A 12,387-nucleotide genomic window follows, 5' to 3' on the forward strand; every position below is an offset into this window, starting at 1 on the left:
GATCTGAGACTCTAGGCTAAGGTTCCGAAAAAAAGCTCATATAGGCTCATTTGACTAAAATATTGATTTTGAAAAAAAACTCATCGAGGCTCATTTGACGTAATTATTGATTTTGATAAAAGCTCATTAAGGCTCATTTAAAAAAAAACTCACGTCGACTCTTTTTCAAAAAAAAAAGGCTCATCTTCCCTATATATAAAACGCTAGACGCGTCTGTTGGTCCCGGTGTCAGTCTGTCCGGTTTTGGGTTTTTAAATGAAAGGTTGGCCGCCACCAAAACCAAAACAGCCGCCTGTCGCACAACGGCTTTTTTTTCGCACAACGGCTTTTCTTTTTTTTCGGACAGAATGAGCTTGGAAAACCATATCGCGCCTGAATTAAGCTTAAACTTCGTTGAACAGTTTGCAAGTACGGTACAAAACCGACAAAAAGATTTCTCCCCGGCCGGGAATTGAACCCGGGTCTCGCATGTGACAGACGCGGATACTCACCACTATACTACCGAGGACACGTGAGAGAGAAACATTAGTGGCGTTTAAAAAGCGACGGGCCACTGGCGGTTCACCGACGGCCGAGAGGCAACAACGTAAAGGATGTATGAAATAAAATAAAGCGTGTAGGAATCTATCCCTGAAGCTAGAATCTAATCTATTGCGACCACAAGACTAGATGAAAAGTAAAAATGGTAAATGAGGAGGGAGTTAACGATCCAGACAATAGAAATAATGGAATTTCGAAAATCATAAACAAATTCTTTTACAGTAATCGGAGCCACCACAACCACTCTCGCACCAACAACCCCAACCACCGCTGCACCCGGTACCTGCCAAGACAAGCTGAATCCCAAAACTGGAGTCAGTGATTGCCCAGGAATGAAGGCCTACTGTAACAACCCGGCTTATGTGAACGTCATGAAAGATCAGTGCCCGATGACCTGTGGATACTGTAAGTGGTTCATAGAGATTATATGCCCTACTTAAATGTTCAGGCACCGGTCCCAGTACTTGCTGTGACAAAATCAATCCACAGACTGGTGTCAGTGACTGTCCAGGAATGAAGGCATACTGTAACAATCCCATCTATCACGACGTGATGAAGGATCAGTGCCCAAAGACTTGTGGATATTGTTAAACGAATAAATTGTTTTATTATAAATTACATATTTTTCTTAAAATCAAAATCCAGTATCATAAAACATTTCCGGATGAGAATGCGCGATGGAGAACAAGTTGAACGTCTGTGCCACCTCGATTTTCGAGCGATTCTCCCAGATGTTTTTCTGAAAAATTCGAACTTTTCCAGAACCCTTTCAGTTGGTATGATACCTGTACAGCGTTATTAATTTTCATCAGTTTGGCTAATCTTCCTGAGTACCTATCCATCTTTTTATCATTCTGATAGTGATCATGAAGATTTGCAGCTAGGATATCTTGAAAGCGATCACAGATTCTTTCGATTTCTCCAGGAAATCGTTTTCCAGCGTAATGGAAGCAAAGTTGGGCGAGCATGTATGCCGATTCCACGTCGGATGGCTCCAGCTCGACTAATGGGTCGATTTCTTTTGTGAGCTCTCGAGCACGGACTCCGTCGATGAATCTGGGAAAAATTTGGTTTTCCTTTTTTTGGACGTTTTAGGACCTGTCATTTCGCAACATTGGAGTTTAAGTGTCGGCCATATTACAACCAGACGTTTCGAAACCGATTGTTTTTCAACGTACCATTTTGCTACTGACCGAACGCTTCAGAACAGGTCATTTGGCAACTAACCATTTCGCAACCCGGCGTTCTAAAACTGGTAATTTGCATCCGATCATTTTAAAACTGGAACCGTACGTTCTGGAACCGGCCATTTTGCAATTTACTATTTCGCACCCAAACATCTAAGACACGGTCATTTTTAGAACCAAGACGTTTCAGAAAGGATAATTTCCCAACCGAAATTTCTGAACCGGTCATTCAGCAAGTGACTATTTTGCAACCAAGCCTTAAACCGTAAATTACACAACCGGACGTTTTAGAACCAGTTGTTTCGCAATTGACCAATTTGCAACCAACCCGTTTTAGAACTACTTCCAACAATTCAAAACCTTACGTCAAAACTTGCTCCGGCTCATAATTAGTCATCCACTCTACATCCACCTCCTGCTTCTCCATGTCAATGAAAACTCCATTGCTCAGCGTTAGCAAATTTTTCGTTGGACAGATTCCACGTCTTCTATTGATTGCAGTTGCCAATAATTTGTCCAAACGCCCCCAAACGTGCCAAATCGCAAGAAGCAGTTTCATCTAGACCATTTTTTGATTTCTTGAAAAAATTCAAAATTTACCTGAAGATCATGATCCAATTTCTGAAACTCATCAAAATAGGTCAACCATTTGGCAACTGTTAGAAAATAAAACTCCCAAATTTTCATGACATCTTCTTTTGTTGAATGCGAAAAGTCTCTCATTTCTGTCGATGTATTTTTCAAATAACTGAACCCATTCGCCAATTTTTGTAATTGATCCCGAGCAATCAGTGGCTGCTCAGGACCATCTAGAAGAATTTTCGATGCCATATTCACTAGATAGCTAACGTCGATTATAGTTTTCGGCTTCAAATTTTCAGATGAGTCTTCAGATGATCCAGGTGTACAAAATAGAACATAATCAGGACGGCCAACGAAAACTTCAAAGGATCTTGAGAGTTTGTTTGGTACTTGAATTAATCCGTCTCGGTCGAATTGGAATTCTGAAACTATCTCATTCTGTTGAACTTTTAAAATTACAACATTTTTGAATAATGTAAATTCGCCCACTTTACAATTCACCCACCATATAAAACGCCTCACTTTGAGCTCAATTATCTCGGTTCCCATAGAAGATATCAAAAATTTGTCAACTGATAAAATGTTTATCATAATATCACCAAAATTTTATCAGTGATCAAAATTGTGATATCTCTTATAGGAGCCGAGATATTAGAGCTTAAAGTGAGCGTATAAGGTGGGCTTCTATTAAAGCAAGTAAGGTATTCGCACATCATTTAGAACGCCAGCTCAATAATCTCAATTTTTATGAGAGATATAAAAATCTGTCAAAAAAAATGTTCGAATTTTTATGGCAAACATTTTGTTAGTTGAGAAATTTTAGATAACTCTTACAAGAAATGAGATAATTGAGCTCTAAGCAAGGCCGTAAAAATCGCGACCACGCCCTTCCGCGACCGGCGCTAGATAGGAGGCACAGCCTTGGCGCAGGGTGCCGTTCTATTAGAGGTTGTACAGTATCCAAAAACTTTTGAATTTTCAAAATTAATGAATCTTCTAGATCCTCCGAATATCCTCTATCTATCAAAAACTCACTTTTTGTATCCATCCCTGCATCATAACACCTTTTCAGTCTACAAGGCTTACAATGATACATTCCTTTTCCAGGTTGGCATTTTTTGGGAGTTTGACATTTTTTCGGTGCCCATTTCGGGGATGTGGCAGTTCGTCTGAAATTATTAACATAGTAAATTGAGGACTTGAAGCTGCTGGGTCGGTTGAACTATGCTGTCGTAACTGCCGGGAGCATAAAGTTATAAAAAAAGAAATTTTTCAAAAAATTAATGATTGTGTTGCTGATAACTTCAGCTATCACTTACACTAAAGTGCCTCAGAATCGAAGGATTTTCAGCAAAGTTTTTAAACTTGATTTCCAAAAATTACCTGAAAAATGCCGAGCACGCTTTACATGACAGCACTCCGAAATGAGTTCCTTGACTTGGAAGACCACAAATTTCACAATCCGGTACCTCGTTTTCCATTCCAAAGTATTTGAAAATGTCTGAAATCTATCTATGGTAGTTTTTGGGTATAAAGATCAAAATCAAGAATTTCCGATCGTAGAAATAAAAACGATAAGAGGCAATGTGATAAGATGGTAATGAAAATAAAGAAAAGTGATTTTCGAATGAAAGAAAATTTATTGAAACAATTGAAAAATATTTTTAATGGAAAAAGGGAAACTATACAGAAAAAACAAGCAAAATTCAAGAAAGGAAGAGACGCAGACAAAGAAAAGAAAAATTATTTGAAACAAAAAATCAAAGAGAATCAGACTGTTGGAGACAATGTAAACACTTTCTGGTCTGGTTTTTTTGCATCACTTTTCGATCAAAAAGAAGTTGTAGTTTGTAGTTTGTATTTTCTAGCTGGGGCAGAATTTTACCGCTCAAAACCAACCTAGTGCCAAAACCATGTGATTTCAGAGTCATGACACTTTCAAACGGTTTATCTCATTTAATTGATTTTTTGCAAAAAAGTTGTCAATTACAAAAATTGAGTTCTATTTTTGTTTATTACACTCTGAAATTTTCTAGATCTAAAAATTCTAAACCATTTTTTCAGGACTCCAAAGTTGCTTTGTTTCAACTAGAACTAGATAAAATTAACTAAGTAGAAATAACTTTCAAAAACTAAAATCCTGTATCAAAAAAAATTTCGGGATGTGAAAATTCTGCAGTGAAAATATTGAGCGTTTTTGCGATCTCCGTTTTTGGACGTCGTTTTCTTACACTCTCCTGAAAAAAAGTTCCAAAAGTCAACAAAAATATTTTCCCATATTTAAAGACCATCGGGGAGTTGAACTTGTGAACAATATATTTGGAATCTCGCCAAGCAACCGACTGAGCTACGCAGGCCACCGTAGCTTAGCTGGTAGCAACGCTGCACCTCAGACGGTAGGCTCACAAGTTCAACTCCTTGAGGACCTTGTATGGACCAAATTTCAAGACATGCCGTAAACACTCTAATAGAACGCCACCCAAACATTCAACTTTGAGATGATATATCTCACTTTTCTTGAAAAGTATCGAAAAGTAGTCAACTGATAAAATGTTTATCATGATATCAGCAACATTTTATCAGTTGACCGTTTTTTGATATCTTTCAAAAGAAATGAGATATATAGGCTCAAACTTGACGATCCGGGTGGCGTTTTATTAGAGTGTTTACGGTATATATTTTTCATATCCCCCTTTAAAATCCTCACCTGCACCGCATTATTAATTTTCATCAGCCTACACAATCTTCCTGAATAATTGCTCATGTTTCTCTCATTCACGTAATAATGATGAAGATCATCAGACAGCACTTGTTGAAATCTTTCCATAATTTCTAGAATTCCTCCTTGAAATCGATTTCCGGCATAGTAGAAGCTCATTTGGGCGAGCATGTAATTGAGCTCGATTGGTGTCGGATCTAGGTCGATGAACATTTGAACAGTTTCCATTAGGTCCCAATTTCGGAATCCGTCGATGAAGCTGAAAAGTTGGAATTTCAGAATTTCAGAATTTCATAATTTGAGAATCTCAGGATCTTAGAATCTACGAATTTCAGAATCTCAGAATTAAAGAATCCAAGAATCTAAGAATCCTAGAATCCAAAGGTCCAAGAATCCTAGAATCCAAGAATCCGAGTATCCAAGAAACCAAGAATCCGGGAATCTAAATAATCTCAGCATTCCAGAATTCCATACTTTGAAAATCTCGGAATCTCGGAATAACGTAATCTTGGAAGTTCGAAAAACAAAAATCTCAGAATTTCAGGATCACCGAATTTAAAAATTTAAAAATTTCAGATTTTCAGAATCACTCACAATTCCACCTCTTCCAGACTATAATTACAAAGCCACGTCACATCCAATTCCAGTTTATCCACATCCAAAAACAATCCATTACTCTGAGCAATCTCAGATTTGGTGCTTAATTGGCTCCGCCTCCTGGCCAGCGCGGTCGACGCCAATTTGTCCATCCGCCCCCACATGTGCCAAATTCCAAATAGGATTTTCATTTTTATCGGATGACTCAATTTTTGGAATTCGTCGAAATTCGTAAGCCACGTGGCGGTTGTCAAGAAGTAGTACTCCCAACAATCCGAGCAGTCACCAGAGGAGAATGTGGAATTTGTCTGGAATTTTAAGAATTTTTTGTTGGTAAAAAATTGAAAAAAAATTCTCACCGCCATATTCCTTGGCATTTTTTCAAAAACATTATGAAAATTTGCCAGCCGATGAAGGGGTCCTTTGTTGGAATGGGGGCTCCAGCTAGGGCCAGATTTGATAAGTTGCTCTCCTTTTTGGACCAAAAATGATAAATCGATGAATTTGGAAGTCGTTGGCGCGTCTGGATCACAGAAATGTACAAATTGAGGTCGTCCGACAAATTTGTCGAAACTTCGGGGGATTCGGGTGGAACTGATGACGTCACGATCGTGTTGGAATTCTGAAATCCCAGGAAAACTCTCTTGAGAAGTTGATCCAACTTTTTAAGGAGCCGCGCTTAGCTACGCGGTTGCCCCTCCGCGTATCTCAACTAGCTCGTATTGAAACTACCGTAGAACCTGTAATTGAAGGGCTCCCGCACTGTCAAGTTTGAGCTAGTTTGTCTCGGTTCCTGTAATAGATAACAAAAATGTGCCAACTGATAAAATGTTTGACATTGTGATAAACAATTTGTCAGTTGACCACTTTTTTATATCTTTGACAAGAACCGAGATAACTTGCCTCAAAGTTAAAAACTGGGGATTTTTTGGATTTTTTTTCAATTCTCAAAACTCACTTCTCTCATCCATCCCAACTTTATAGCACTTTTTCAGTCGACACGGTTTGCATATAAAACTGAAAATTCGAAGATTTGAAATCTACAGTACCCCAGACTAAAATATTGTCGAATTAAAAAAAGTGGGACCTGAGAATTTGAAAGGCGTCGCTGATTTCCCATTGAATTCACAGAAATAAGTTTCGTTTACTACTGTAGTGATTTTAAGGCAAGGTCTCGAAAATTGACCGGGAAGCCGCCCGCGAAATTTTCCAGGTCCCACTTTTTTTAATTCGACAATACATATGTTATATTTAGACTTTTTGTAATAAAAAAATACCGTAAGACCTATAATAGAACAGTCCCTTAACTTTTGAATTTGAGTCAAATTATCTCAGTTCCAGTAAAAGAAACCAAAAAATTGTCAACTGATAAACTGCTTAACACAATATCACCAACATTTTATCAGTTCACAAAATTTTGATATCTTTAATGGAAACCGAGATAATTAAGCTTATAGGGCACTTATGAAGTCTACTATGACAGGTTTGAAGAAAGTCAAGTTTGGAATTCTACAAAAATAGTTCAGAATTTTTCAATATGCTTGAAAATTTCGGAGTATACCAAACAAAATAAGAACTTCGGTTTGTACTTGACAACTTTTTTGTAAAAAACCAAAAAACCGCGGAAAGCAGTTTTAAAAGGGCACAACTCTCATTACAGTGCGAATTTTGGCACTTATTGGGTTCCAAATGACATATCTCATCAGAATGGAATTTGGCGAAAAAATTGTCAATTACAAAAATGAAGCTCTATTTCCTTTTAGTATACTCTGAAATTTTCAGACAAATTGAAAAAATTTGGGAATACATTTCCAGGATTTCAAAGTTAACAAAAGGTAAAAAACTCACAAATCAACTCCACACCTGCTACTCATACACGATTTCTCAATAAGATCCGAACCGGCACGTCTTCTAAATTCTCCAAAAAGTTTACAATTTAAAAATTCAAGATGCAAACCTAAAAAACGCGGCACACGCTCTGCAACTGGACACTCCAAAATGCATACCCTGACTTTTGCGTTCACAGATTGTACAGAATTTCAGACAGATCATTTTGTCTGGAATTTTGTTGTAAGAACTTTCAAAAAGAAAGTAAAAATGGCAAACCACACAATAGTGAAAAGTCTAGACTTTGAGGGAGAGAAAGAGAGCGAGAGACGCAGAGAGTCAGAGAAGGGTATTGCACAACGTTGTGTGATTTTAGCGGACGGCGGGGGTGAGACAGTGTGGGAGATGAAGAGATTTAGAGAGGAGGAGGGAAAGACTACTCAAGTGTGAAATATGTACTTCGCTATGATCAGAAAGAAATTAAGACATGGAAAAATGGAAAAGAGAAAAAAAAGAAGAAAAACAAGTTTGTCTGTCTGTGTGTCTGTTTCTTCAGTGCTGGAATGCTGAAAATATCAAGAAAATGTGTGGAAAACTTGAAAAAAAAGTCAAAGTAAAAAAAATGCCTAAAAAGGTGCAAAATCAAAAACTACCGCAATCTACTTCTTACTAAGGAAACTTTTCTGTGTGTGTGTGTCTGTGTGTCCGTCTCGGACATTTACTTGAATAACTCAAGGGGACGTGGGACTCCTATAGTGGTGTGTGGTATGTAGTCATGGACTGCCGAGCGCTTCATGTCTATGGTGTCCTGGGCCTTCTAGCTTATAGGGAAGCTACAGTGTTGAGAATCGAAATTTTCAAAATTATGCTCAATCTCAATAAAACTTCATGAAATTTTGCAAAACGGTTTTTTGACCTATCTATGTGTTGCCTGCATAAAATTGAGCACAATTCTTCAGAACTGAAAAATTTTGAAAATTTCGTTTCTTTTGTATATCACTTGAATTTCGATCCTGTGGACTACTGGAAATGGGTCATAGTAGTTTCCTTTTGAATACAAGATTCTCAAGTTATACAGAAAATTCCAGAACATTCTAGAAAATTCCAGAAAATTCTACAACATTCTAGAAAATTCTAGAAAATTCCAGAAAATCCCAGAAAGTTCCAGAACATTCTCGAAACTTTTAAAAACTTCCAGAAAGATCCAGAAAATTCTAGAAAATTCCAGGAAGTTCCAGAACATTCTAGAAAATTCCAATAAATTCCAGAAAATTCCAGAACATTCTAGAAAATTCCAGAAAATCCCAGAAAGTTCCAGAACATTCTTGAAAATCCCAGAAAATTCCAGTTGAAAAAAGGGCAAACAATTCGGAGGGTACAAAAATTCGGGGGTACAAGGGGGTACAAAGCAATTTAAGGGGTAAAAAATCCGCAACTCGGGGTACAAAATACTGAAAAAGGCTCAGTTTTGTACCCCCAAACTAGGGTTCCGAAAAAAGCTCAGTCATGAGCTTAAGCTCACGTGGGCTCATCATGGAGCAGGTCATATGAGCCTTTTTCGACTCCACGTCAAAGCTCATACAGGCTCATTTGACGAAAATATTGATTTTGAAAAAAGCTCGTCGAGGCTCATTTGACGTAATTATTGATTTTGATAAAAGCTCATCGAGGCTCATTTTTAAAAAAACTCACGTTGACTCTTTTTCAAAAAAAAAAGGCTCACGGAAGCATAGTTCAAAAAATCCACTAGAAAAGTGTTCACGTGGCAAAAAATAATAAAAACCAACACTTCAGCCAAATATTCAAATAATCAAGTGCCCTGATGGGCAGAAACAATGGTGGCCTGAAAAATAAATAGTGGCCTAGAAAAATTATCTTGCAAAAATTAGGTCATCCTGTGGAAATAGCCTAGAAATCATATCAGGTGAATATCAAGCCATTCAAACGCCATTGCAAGTGAGTTTTCTAGGCCATCAAGTTTTATGGCCCAGAAATAGTCTGGCATGCACTTAAGATGCTTTCTAGCCTATTTTGACACAATGGCCTAACTTTTCCATGTTGAGTTGTTGAGTTCTTTAGGCCACCATTTTTATGGACCATAACTCGTCTGACATTCACCTGATAGGGTTTCTAGCTCATTTGGACACAATGATCTCACTTCTACATTTTGAGTAGTCTAGGACAACAACTTTTATGGTCTATCAATGATCTGGCATTCACCTCATTTGCTTTCTCGGCAACCGTGTTAAAAATTGCTTTGAAAACTCTATCAAAAAGTTAGGCCACCATATTAAAACGGTGATTTTTTCATGATATCAGTGACTTTTTAAAAAAAATTATTTTCCTTTCATTATTGATGATGAGCCATAATGAGCTTTTTATTGAAAATCACAGAATGAGCCTCATGAGCGTTTATGAGCTTTTTGATAAAGCTAAAAAAGAGTCACGTGAGCTTTTTTGTTTTTTTTTTTCAAAAAGCTCATTCAAAATCGAATGAGCCTTAATGAGCTATTTGAAAAGCTCATTTTCACGTAAAACCTCATCCCTCTTTTTCAAATTTGGAACCCTACCCCAAACTGTGAGTTTTGTACCCCTAAATCATTTTGTACCCCTTTGTACCCCCGAATTGTTGTACCCTCCAAAGGTTTTGCCTGAAAAAAAGGAGAAGCGTTCTCTATAAGTATACAGGTATTGTAATCACTTCCCTATTTTTTCAAGGTGATCTGAAACCAAAGGCTTAGAAGTAGGGCTGTGTGTGGGTTTCTTAAATATCTGAATTTCAGAAACCCTAACAATCAGTAATCAGAAAATCCAGGAACATTCTAGAAAAAAAAGAAATTCTACATGTGAGCATCTATTGTACGGTATTCAAAAATTCCTATATCGGGAAAATATAACTTTTGAAAATAAAGAAACTCGGAAATTTCGGACACACGGAAAGTGGGAATTTCTAAAATGAGGAATTCGAATGTAAGTAAACAAAACCAGGAGGTTGCGCCCCCGGCAGGGGGCTCAAACCGACTGGTATAAAATACTGAACATTTCCATTTTTTGTAACTTTCAGGGTACGGTAGGTTGCGTTCTGGGAAAACCACCGTAACCTAAAATTATTCGAATTTTTCAGGGGTTTTTAACTGTTTTCCGATAATTTTTCTACTATTTTTCGGGGAAAGTGGCAGAAGTTTTTTCGAAAAGCGATCAAAATCGCCAAAAATTGGACAAAAATCGCGAAAAAAAACATGAAAAACACGAAAAACGCAAAATTTTTAGGTTACGGTAGTTTTCGTTCCGGGACCTGTTTACGTCTTTTTTCAAAATGTTGTGATATTTTCAGTGTTTTTTTTTGCTTTAAATTCTACAAAAAAAAACAGAAAGGAATTCCGAGGAAAACTGCTATTTAGTTGGTTTTCGAATTTTTCCAGATTTTCGACTTTTTTCATTTTTCATTTTTCGAAAAAAAAAACACAAATTAATTTTTTTTCAATCGCTGAAAAACGTTCAAACTTCGTCGAAAAACGGAGTCCGTTTAACGGACGAAAATAAAGAAAAATCATGAAAAACACAAATTTTAAAGATTATGGTAATTTTTTTCTTGATTTTTGGAAATTTAAAAAAAAAATAGAAATTTGGAAGTTTTGAAAAAAAATTTGAAAATTTAGAAAAAAATGGAAATTTTCTCTGAATTTTATACCAGCTGTTTTTCCAATTTTTTACTTTTTTTCTTGCTTTTTTTCCTATTTCTTAATTCGCTTTTTTTCTTGCTGCTTTTCCATAAAATTTGAGAGCTTCCAAATAATTAACTTCTATTTTTTTTCTCAGACTTCCTTTTTCCTTCTTTTTCTTTTTTTTTTCTTGTTCTACTTTTTCACCACGAGACTTCCCGAGAGGCGCGCGCAAACGCCTCCCCCCTTTCCCCTCTCTTTCTCTAGCACCCTCCTCCTTGCGCGCACTCTCTCACCCTTCTCTTCTCGTCTCGTCTTGGTATCGATTTTCGGAACGCGTCAGCACATTTCTTTGTTTTTCCTTGTTCTTTTTTTTTTCTCAGAAAATTTACAATTCTCTGCTTCCCTCTGATTCTCTTCTCCATTTTTTCTGAAAATCTTTTGTTTTTCTAGAAATTTTCATTTCCAGGTGAAATGTCCTCAATGGTGTGGAATTTTTTCCAGAAACCCGACTTTCCTGTCGAATACGTTCCGTGTTCGAAATGTAACGTTTTGTTGGCATACAAAGGAACGACGTCTGGCTTGAAGAAACATTTGAAGGCCAAACATTTCGCCGATTATCAACGGATTATGATGCAGAAGGCGGGTTTTTTCTCGAGAAGTCTCGAGATTTTTTTTCTAAATTCTCGGGAAAAAGTTTTGTGATTTTTAGTGAGTTAGAGCAGAAAATGTTTCTCTAAACTTTTTCGAAAATCTTAAATATTCGAAAATATAAAAATTCTCGAGACTTCCCGAGAAATACTGAACATTATTATTTTTCGAAACACCGCTAGAATTTCAGAAAAAGATCACTTTTCAGTCGTTTTCTGAAATCGAAAATCAACGGAGCGTAAAAAATTGGCTTTAAAAAAATTCGGAAAACAAAAGAAATTTTCTTTTTTTTCCAAAAATTCTCGAGAGAGGTCTTGAAACAGCGAATTCCAAAATTAGGTCATAACCTACATTTCCAAAAAAGAGAAAATTTCGACAAAAATTTCTCGAAAAAATTTGATCGAGAAATGTGCTAAACAATGCGCGGTGCGGAATTTCGGAGTGTCGTTTGCGACTTTTTTTTCAGTTTTTTGCCGTTGCTGTCATTGCTTTCTCCTTTATTTTGTCATTTCAAAGTGATGGCCTAACTTTTGCAAATTTGGTTTTCTAGGGCACCACTTCAAAATGACCTAGAAAACATACCAGAGTCATGTTAGGGCGGAAATAGGTAATTTTGAAGTGG

General features: G+C 36.9%; 4 protein-coding genes and 1 non-coding gene across 5 annotated transcripts in view; 2 read left to right on the forward strand and 3 right to left on the reverse strand.

Annotated features, from left to right (window-relative positions):
* The window catches only part of CBG10467, a gene marked incomplete at both ends in the record, with an annotated part of 2,681 nt that extends 1,550 nt beyond the window's left edge, over positions 1–1,131 (forward strand). Inside the window, 2 exons of the mRNA XM_002635761.1 lie at positions 763–945; positions 989–1,131. Coding sequence (XP_002635807.1) covers positions 763–945; positions 989–1,131 — 326 coding nt within the window. The remainder of the gene's footprint in view (positions 1–762; positions 946–988) is intronic.
* Positions 437–508, reverse strand: CBG29020. The gene has a single exon. It is a non-coding gene (tRNA).
* A 957-nt stretch (positions 1,132–2,088) lies between the features above and the next one.
* Positions 2,089–3,790, reverse strand: Cbr-nhr-132 (the record flags this gene model as incomplete). Its single annotated transcript, XM_002635760.2, has 4 exons — positions 2,089–2,286; positions 2,328–2,731; positions 3,345–3,478; positions 3,693–3,790. The coding sequence occupies 4 exons, from the start codon at positions 3,788–3,790 to the stop codon at positions 2,089–2,091; spliced, it is 834 nt and encodes a 277-aa protein (XP_002635806.2).
* A 651-nt stretch (positions 3,791–4,441) lies between these two features.
* On the reverse strand, positions 4,442–7,677 carry Cbr-nhr-58 (the record flags this gene model as incomplete). The annotated part of the gene is made up of 7 exons (XM_045236797.1): positions 4,442–4,546; positions 5,017–5,287; positions 5,623–5,933; positions 5,985–6,247; positions 6,584–6,642; positions 7,474–7,536; positions 7,583–7,677. The coding sequence occupies 7 exons, from the start codon at positions 7,675–7,677 to the stop codon at positions 4,442–4,444; spliced, it is 1,167 nt and encodes a 388-aa protein (XP_045094290.1).
* A 3,911-nt stretch (positions 7,678–11,588) lies between these two features.
* The window catches only part of CBG10464, a gene marked incomplete at both ends in the record, with an annotated part of 5,035 nt that continues 4,236 nt past the window's right edge, over positions 11,589–12,387 (forward strand). Inside the window, one exon of the mRNA XM_002635758.1 lies at positions 11,589–11,756. Coding sequence (XP_002635804.1) covers positions 11,589–11,756 — 168 coding nt within the window. The remainder of the gene's footprint in view (positions 11,757–12,387) is intronic.

The sequence above is a fragment of the Caenorhabditis briggsae genome, assembly GCF_000004555.2.
Source record: "Caenorhabditis briggsae complete genome, chrV, whole genome shotgun sequence".
Classification (NCBI taxonomy): domain Eukaryota; kingdom Metazoa; phylum Nematoda; class Chromadorea; order Rhabditida; family Rhabditidae; genus Caenorhabditis; species Caenorhabditis briggsae.